At 35.8% G+C, this 8,909-nt stretch overlaps 1 protein-coding gene across 2 annotated transcripts; it reads left to right on the plus strand.

Moving 5' to 3' along the window:
* Positions 1-1,171: 1,171 nt before the first annotated feature.
* LOC109214541 (transcription factor MYB1R1) lies at positions 1,172-5,584 on the plus strand. 2 transcript variants are annotated; one of them, XM_019378476.1, is made up of 4 exons: positions 1,172-1,762; positions 2,698-2,906; positions 3,317-3,794; positions 4,583-5,584. In XM_019378476.1, exons 1-4 carry the CDS (start codon positions 1,477-1,479, stop codon positions 4,612-4,614), a joined length of 1,005 nt encoding a protein of 334 aa, XP_019234021.1. In that variant the 5' UTR covers positions 1,172-1,476; the 3' UTR covers positions 4,615-5,584. The 2 variants fall into 2 exon arrangements, with proteins under 2 accessions (XP_019234021.1, XP_019234020.1); XM_019378475.1 differs by lacking the exon at positions 4,583-5,584 and having other exon boundaries at positions 3,317-4,180.
* Positions 5,585-8,909: the final 3,325 nt, after the last annotated feature.

Genomic DNA, 8,909 nt, shown 5'->3' on the forward strand with positions numbered 1-8,909 from the left:
ACTGATAGATGCTAACAAAATTGAGATTGTAAACTCATTGTTTGGGTGCATGTGATATAGCCTATTTCATGAAATATATTTGCATTATAAAATTATTTGCTAAATCATTTTCTGAAGGATAATATTTGGTGCTGGTTCTGAGTATTGTAGGTCATCAACAAAGTTATTGTACTAGTCGAAACAAGTGATATGAATTACTTATGAATTAAAATATTTTTAAACAAGTTACTTGCGCCTAATATTCAATCAAGTCATTTCTCCCATTTTGCGCAACATTTTGGCAATATACCAAGCACATTCCTTTGGTCTGTTTTAGTTTTATTACCTCAATTTTTTTGTTTTCTGGAATAAATAAATTTTATATTCACAATAATTTTTGACCATGGTGTGAAAATACCTGTTAAAACTAATCCACAAATTCCACAAATAAATATAATTATTACAGAATTAATATTTAATAATCTTACTTAAACAACCTGATTACATTTCATAATCCAAATCTAACATCTAAAGATTTGGTTAATAAACACATTATTGAAAAATCCCAATAGGGTCCCTTCGGGATGACCCAGTTGGTTTGGAGGGCGGTCATCCATACAGATGATCATGACCTCAACGCCTTCTGGTCGAGTCTGTCACACAGGGCTTGCCTAGTAAGATTTACATCTTTTGTGTGGTTTGCAAGCTATTACACAGTGAAGGGTTTACCCAGTGCGTATAGAACACTCACTCAAAGGGAGCTATAACGGCTATGGATTTTCTTGGGTTCCAAAAAAAGCCCCATAGGACAACTCAATTTCCAAGAGATCACAAATTCAAATCAGGATCATATGTTAGAATCAGACATATGATTTTGGGGAGAAACTTAATATTAGAGGACTTTATTCAGAACAACAATAATATATTCAATATATTTCTACAAGTGAGATCTGAAAATTTATTTAAAAAAAGTCTTAAAATAAATCAGAATATCTAGATTTAATCCAAAAATAGCAATACTAACTTTTCCAACATGTGTCTCCATTAGACGGAATAAATATTAAAGTACATTATCTAAATCTACAAAAATCTTTTATATTACCCAAAAATGAAGCCACCTACCTCACATAATTACCACATTGCCACCTCAGGCTCAGCTATACCAAGTTGTTTCCTTTCTTATCTCTACCTTAAACCTAAATTTTTTTTATATTGTCGTGTCCATCATCCTTTCTCTCTCTATAAACATTTTCTTCCTCAAAACACACACAACTTTCTCTCACTATATCTATATCTGTATCCACATAGCTTCGATTCTAGCAAAAAACAAAAATTAAAACACTTCAATCATATACTATCACCCAAAAATTATCTCTTTTTCTTGTTGTTCTTTTCTTGGATCATGTAAAAAGACCCATTCGGATTTGGATCTTGTTTTAGGATTTGATTGGATCGGGTTATATCTGGGATTTGATTGGAATTCGGGTTTTTTCAGCCATGACCCGTCGGTGTTCACATTGCAGTACTAATGGACATAACTCAAGGACTTGTCCAAATAGAGGTGTGAAGTTATTTGGGGTCCGATTGACTGATGGGTTGATCCGAAAAAGTGCTAGTATGGGTAACTTGACCCATTTTGCTAGTAGCAGTGGTCCATTAAACGGTGCCGTTCATGACTCACCTGGTGATACACCTGATCACCCTGCTGTTGGTGGTTCTGCTGATGGTTATGCTTCTGAAGACTTTGTTGCTGGTTCTTCCTCTAGCCGTGAAAGGAAAAAAGGTTTGATTTTTTTTTTTCATTTTTGATAAATTTTCTCTTTTTGGGTCTTAGGATTGTGTTTTTTCTTTTGATAAGGTAACGGTTTAGGAATTGTGTTTGCTTTTTTTGGTTCTTGGTTGTGTTAAATGTGTACAAATCTGAGATTTATGAATTGTGCTTTAAGTATCCAATTTAAATAATAAGGTGAGATATTTGGTATTTTATCTAAACAAGCTGCAATTTTTCGTACTATTTGTTATTGTAAATGAATGTGCAGAAATAAGATACTATGAACATGTGTTTCAAGTTTATAGTTTTGATGTGTAAGAGAAAAACAAAAGATATTGGGAGCTTTCAGTTTGGCAAAGATTAATGGTTTTCTCTATCCAATTTGCTGTCATACTTTTTTTTCAATCAAAATGGAATGTGTAAACAAGTATGTATGTTTATTCTGCTTCTTTTTTTTCCCGGATCACTTCATTGGCACGGAAATTTATTGCAAACCTTTGGCAGCTTTATGATTTGGGATTTTCTTAGTTCCTTTTTTGTGAATCAAGGTATTTGTGTATCATATTCCTCTTTACTCAGTTACCAGGCATAGCATAAGCATGAACTTTTGTATGAGTTGCTTGAAACTCTAATTTACTGTCAGCTGCTGTTGTTTCAATGATATGTTGAAACTCTTCATCCTTTACAGATGCACTTCTCATTGTGGCAATAGTTGATTTTCAAATTAATGGAATTTCTCTCTTCTTTATGGTGATTATGTTTTTCCCGAAGTGCCGGAGTTGAGAAAACTGCTCAGATTTTCAAATTAAAGGAATTTCTCTCTTCTTTATGGTGATTATGTTTTTTCCGAAGTGCCGGAGTTGAGAAAACTGCTCATATTGCTTTTGACGGATTTATATTGCAATAGGTTTTATTGGTTCTTGAAATAACTTAAAACTTAATTACAGGGGTTCCCTGGACTGAGGAGGAGCATAGGATGTTTCTACTTGGTTTGCAAAAACTTGGTAAAGGTGATTGGCGTGGAATTGCTCGTAACTATGTTATTTCTAGAACGCCTACGCAGGTAGCAAGCCACGCCCAGAAATATTTCATTAGGCAAAGTAATATGTCAAGGAGAAAAAGACGCTCTAGCCTGTTTGATATTGTTGCTGATGAGGTAAGTGAAATCTCACTTATGGATGATTTTAATGTGCCCCTCATTAAGTTATATGAACCTAATTATCACTATGAAATTGTAAACTTGTTATCTTTGATAAAAGATGTTGTCTTTCGTTCTACTCTTATTATCGTTGATCTAGGACAGAATAATGATTCTCTATTATCATCGTTATCTTGCAAACTTCATCAACTAGATGTCTGGTGCTGTTCCGTATTGCTATCATCTGTTATGTCAAAGATGCACATGCCTACCTTTTGATTGAACTTGTGATGTTTTTTTGGCACTTGGACACTTTCTTACCTCATCTTGGATTTTGATTGTAATGTACAATCTTTTCTCCACACTTGGTTTCAATGTATTTACTTTTAATGTTCTTTTTTCTTTTTCTTTTCTGTTAATTACCATAGTCGGGCGACACTCCAATGGTATCAAGGGATTTCCTCGCAGACGATCCTCCACAAGGCGAGATGCAAAGCAACAATCCATTGCCTCCTACTCCTTCTGTGGATGAAGAATGTGAATCAATGGGTTCAGCAGCTTCTGCCAACTCCAACGATGGGGAACTTTCCATTCTTAAACCAGAAAGTTCACAATATCCTCATCCACTAGTATATCCTGCTTATGTCGCCCCATTTTTCCCGATGCCTTATCCATGTTGGCCAGGTTACACTGCAGAGGCGGCAAAAGCAGAGACCCATGAAGTTCTTAAGCCAACAGCTGTTCATTCAAAGAGTCCAATTAATGTTGATGAGCTGGTTGGTATGTCAAAGCTAAGTTTAGGTGAATCCATTGGTGATGCCAAGCCATCTTCTCTCTCACTAAAACTGGTCGAGGGCTCCTCCAGGCAGTCGGCTTTCCATGCTAATCCTTCATCTGGTAGCTCAGGCATGAACTCTAGCCACAGTCCAATCCATGCAGTTTAGTGGGGTGCATTCTCATGATATGTTTCCTGTTAATATATGATAATCATAATGTTATGTAGTTTGGTTGGGTTAGTTATAGTTCTATTTGTCGGGTCGATCTTAATAAGATTCATTTAGGGGTTAACGGCATAGTTGTCAGTACTCTCGTAGCTTGTAGGCACTCTTGTTTTGAAGTATTCAAGTTGTTGACATTTTGACTTTGAGTCAAAAAATTTCGTTCTCCTGCTTTGTTTTCTTTTAATTTTTGTTTAGAGTGTTGCGACTGTGAATATTGAGGTAGTGAAGTACATTTTTTCCCTCTTTTATTGGAGGAGGTGCTATTATGCTAAAGAATGCTTTACCTCTTCAGCCTATATATAAAGAAGCAGGGGTTCTTGTTCTCTGCATGATATCCTAAACCTGGCAGCACATATAAAAGTTTGTGGAGATGTGAAACTGTAGTTCTGTGAATGACTCAATTGTTGAATAAAGTTGTGTGCAAGTACTTTTAGCTGAATACTGGTATCAACTTGTTGAGTATGAGTATTACATAATGAAGATAGTTTAAGAGAATGGCAGGACTGAAAGAGGATGTTCTTCGCTGAGCTTTTATATCTTGAAAAGGTGCTTTGGAGTCTTGTTGGATCTGAATGTCAGAATCATATCTTAATATGTTCCGCTATAGAAGTTCTGTTCTGAGTTGTTGATAAGTTCGTGTGGAGAAAGCAACGGATGAGTTAAAGATATTGGTTTTCTGTCTTTTCCTTGTAGGTCTGACTCCTGAAGGAACTGAGCAACGATAAACCGATGCAGCCAATACCATATTATGCATGCAATTCGAGCCATGCACCAGCTACTGTGCGGAAACCAGATTGAGTGATAGATATTCCAACTGACATTGGGCCAAGTATTGGCATTCTGCTATGCAGAAAGTTGGCCTGGTTGGAGATGTGATATTGATTCAAAGACAAGTACTAATATATGAAAAATCTTGGAATAGTCGGGGAGTCCCTGACTCGGAGACATGCTTATTGGTTACATTTTAAATGGAGATTTAGCTTGCTTCTGCTACTTGAGCTTGCAGAAACCTCACTAGTCTCTTCTAAAATGATTGCTAGGAGGGAAAACCTAGCAGTAATTTGGATGAACTAGAGGTTTCATTGAAGATACTGACAAAGTGGTAGTAGAAAAGATACCATCTTCTTGCAATATCTGCACATAGGAGATAAGGGCATGACCAAAATCTAAGATAAGATGAAACTGAAAAGATGTTATACGAGTCAGTAGAAGGTGAATGTAGTCTAAAGTTTAGACAACACACAAACGCACCTGTAGGTAAACGTGTGTTTTGAAGGTTGTTGAGGTGCAGAGTTATCTAGTATATGTGTTGGTGAGGATATCAATCGTTGAGTTGCGTGCAAGATGATATCTGATGAATAGTCAAGTTGCGCGCAAACTGGTTTTTGGATATTATCGTTATCATAACTGATATAATTGATTCCCACCTTCTTGTTCTATCGTCTACATCAAATGCTTCGTCAGCAATCGAGGTACTACCTTTGAAGGGTCGATGTGGAAGTTGGAAAAAATCAACCACTCAAACCTGACCTCAAATTATTGAATACTACTTCTTAATTAGTGGAACCACAAGGTCCTTAATCCTGTGGCTTCATATATAACTACAGTCATGCCTCCTTTGGTTTGCTAGATAAAATCCTTTTGAACGGGAACTACCCGCTTCTATATAAAAGCCATTTTGCTTGTTCTTGTGAATTTTTTGCGAGCTGTCTCATTTTGTATACTTCCTCTGTTTCAATTTAGATGACACACTTTCTTTATTAGTCCGTTCAAAAAAGAATGACATATTTCTATAATTAGAAATAATTTAACTTTTAGCTCTTTATTTTATCTATTTTACTCTTAATGAGAAGTTTTTATAACCACACAAATGTCATGGCCCCACAAAGCTTTTACCCCTTAAGCTTTTAAGATCATAAGTTTCAAAAGTCTTCAATTTTTTCTTAAACTTCTTTGCCGAGTCAAACTAACTCATCCAAATTGAAACGGAGGGAGTAAGTTGTATGTTCCGTTACTTAGAGCTCTCAAAGTGGACTGGCCAACTCAACATAATCCAACTCATGCGGGCTATGGATTTTATCAGTCCAATCTAAGCCCATCATTTGAAAGGCTTTACCAAGTATTACAAGCCAAATCATAGTGTCATGGTGATACATGTGAAATTGGTGAAAATAGCACATGCTAGCTGTTTTTGGACTGATAATAAAAAAATAGCCAAGGTTTGTAAAGTCAATAAAAAATGGAATTTTTACTTCATATAGTAAAGGTTAGCACTTTATTTATTTTAAATAAATACCATTTTAAAAAATTATATTCTATAGATACCTTTTAATGTTTATAGCAAAATATCTAATTTTGGTTACCTCCTACCCCTAAGCCACTAAATACGCTATTTTTATTTATTTTTCTCTCTCCTTTTTCAGATTTTTCTCTCACATAATTACCGTATTTCACATAAACATCTCACTCCACGTTCTTTCTCTCTCTACTTTGATACATGCCACTCTCTTCCCCATTCCCTAAAAACACGATGCTCAATCTCAAAATTCCTCTCACCTACCATAGTCACAAACAGTGCTTTTGGCTCTTTCTCTTCTCGTATTTCTCTGTGTTTTCATAGCGATAGTGAAGGGATGATAACAATTGGAGTAATATATATTTGGGAAAAATACACATCTTCTTGAAACTGCTTTGTGTTTGATCACTTCGCTTCCAACTGGATTGTGATTAAGTGATGAATAAGACTCTGATTAATACCCACAAAAGTGCTGAGCGTATCTGCAGGAAAGACAAAAATAGTAAAACAAGAGCGCTTTCTATAACCGCCTTCAGAATTAGGCTTTTGCACATTCCTGGATTGAGCGCTTTCTACGTCTTGCCATGATTTTTGCTCGGCTACTGTACAGGATGCGTGGGAACAGTGAGATTCAGGGTTTCTGCTCAACGGCGGATTCGCCGGACATTAGGGTTTGTTCTTAAACAAAGACGACGGAGTTTGGGGCTGAGCAACTTGATTTTCTGTTAATATATTTTAATATATTTTCAACATATCACGCTGTATTTTCATGTATTTCATTGTATTCATTGTCTTTTTTTCATTGTTATTCAATGTATCTCGCTGTATTCCATGTATTTCATTGTATTCACTGTCTTTTTTTCCATTGTATTTCAATGTATCCGCTGTATTATATGCATTTCATTGTATTCATTGTCTTTTTTTTCATTGTATTTCAATGTATCCTGCTGTATTATATGTATTTCATTGTATTCACTCTCTTGCTATATGCCATGAATGTATTCATATGTTTTTTTAATTAATATAATTTATATATTCAGATGTATTATATAATTTCTCTGAAGATTGCTATGTTTTTGGGGCATTTTTCGGTTGAGAATCTTTTTTATAACTGAAAATACAAAATTTGTGTGTTATAATTGAGTTTGTTGAGTTATATTAGGAGTCTATTATGTTAATTGATTCACTTTCCGTTTAAAAACAGTGTAATCCCCTATTTCACGCCGTGAATACAGTTGAATACAATAATCCGTCCAGCTGTAATCCCATGTTTCACGCTATGAATACAGTCGAATACACTCGAATACAACAACTGATTAGCTGGACTTCCCTGATTCACGCCTATTTTTGCTACCGTATTCATGAATACAGTAGCTTAAATACATCTAATACATCCTATAACAACAGAAAACGTATCTACAATCTGTAATATAGCAAATGGTATCTATAGATAACTAATTACCACAAAAAGATAGTGCTTTATGAAATTTGCTGAAATACGAAAAGTTCCAGCATAATATGCAAAATTATGGAGCTCCTACATATAAACTTTTAGCATATTATGTAGGAACTCTATCACACAAAAAGTTCTAATATAATATACGAGATTATGAATCTCCTGCGTATGGATTTTCAGTATATTATATTGAAACTCTAGCAGAAAATTGCAGAGAATTTAAGTGGCAGACAGAGAACAGTCCGATCATGGGTCGGGCGGTCCTCTCATCTTTTATCACGGTCCAAATGAATTCAGCCAGAAAAGGAAAAAAGAAAAGAAGAAAAGAAAAGAAAAGTGAATTGCAAAGTTACGTCATTAATTAAGTAAGGTGAATGTCATTTCTTTTTTGACCATCGGTTCAATCAATAGCAATATAGCAGAAATAATTATTTGGAGAAAATAAGAAAAAGCAATCGTCGAATTGTCAAAGTAGAACGCCACGGCCGGTTTGCAAACACAAATATATGTGTGTATATATATATATATATATATATATATATATATATATATATATATATATATATTGTATGTTATATACAAATAATATATAAATTTTATCTACTTTTTTGACTACCAAATATAAATAATTTTTGGCGCGGGCTAAAACTGATAATACTCCAAGAATCTCTACTCTCCAGCAACTCCAAACGGGCTTAGTGGTAAGATACTGTATTTGCATGGGCCGGCCTAATAGAAGATGAGGTATTCAGTGGCCCAATATATCAATCCATGGCCCAGTTTAGACCATTCGGCTAAAGCTGACAACATAACACGTGGCCACAAGAAAATAATCACGTGACCATCACGTGCATAATATTGATGATTAGGCTGCAAGATAAATAAGCAAGTGCTAAAGAGTAAAAATTCAGGTGAAAATAAAACCAAATTTCACACTCACTCTCTAACCCGCGAGTATACGAGGAGGTACGCTTCTTTTACGAGCTTCTATAATTTTTGCGATATCGTTATTCTCGCGGTCCGCGGTCAGGCTCCGCGGCCGCGCTACACTTTTACGCGGTCCGCGGAGCAGAGATTCAGAAAGCTATAATTTTTGCCAATTTTCAGGCAATGCGGCCCGCGCTCATTTCTGTGCGGTCGCGCCAACTTCCACCGCGGCCGCGCTGCATTTTTATGCGGTCCGTGGTCCTCAACTTTAGAGAAGCAGAAACCAGGAGTTCAAGAGCCAATGCGGCCGCAGTCCTGTTTGCGCGGTCCGCGCTGACCCC

Source organism: Nicotiana attenuata, unplaced genomic scaffold (assembly GCF_001879085.1).
Source record: "Nicotiana attenuata strain UT unplaced genomic scaffold, NIATTr2, whole genome shotgun sequence".
Taxonomy (NCBI): Eukaryota; Viridiplantae; Streptophyta; class Magnoliopsida; order Solanales; family Solanaceae; genus Nicotiana; species Nicotiana attenuata.

Bases quoted from the DNA above. Each gene is read 5' to 3' on its own strand.
- LOC109214541 (XM_019378475.1), top strand. From the start codon at position 1,477: ATGACCCGTCGGTGTTCACATTGCAGTACTAATGGACATAACTCAAGG. The intron at 1,763-2,697 runs GTTTGATTTTTT...ACTTAATTACAG, and splicing joins TAGCCGTGAAAGGAAAAAAG to GGGTTCCCTGGACTGAGGAG. The intron at 2,907-3,316 runs GTAAGTGAAATC...TAATTACCATAG, and splicing joins TTGATATTGTTGCTGATGAG to TCGGGCGACACTCCAATGGT.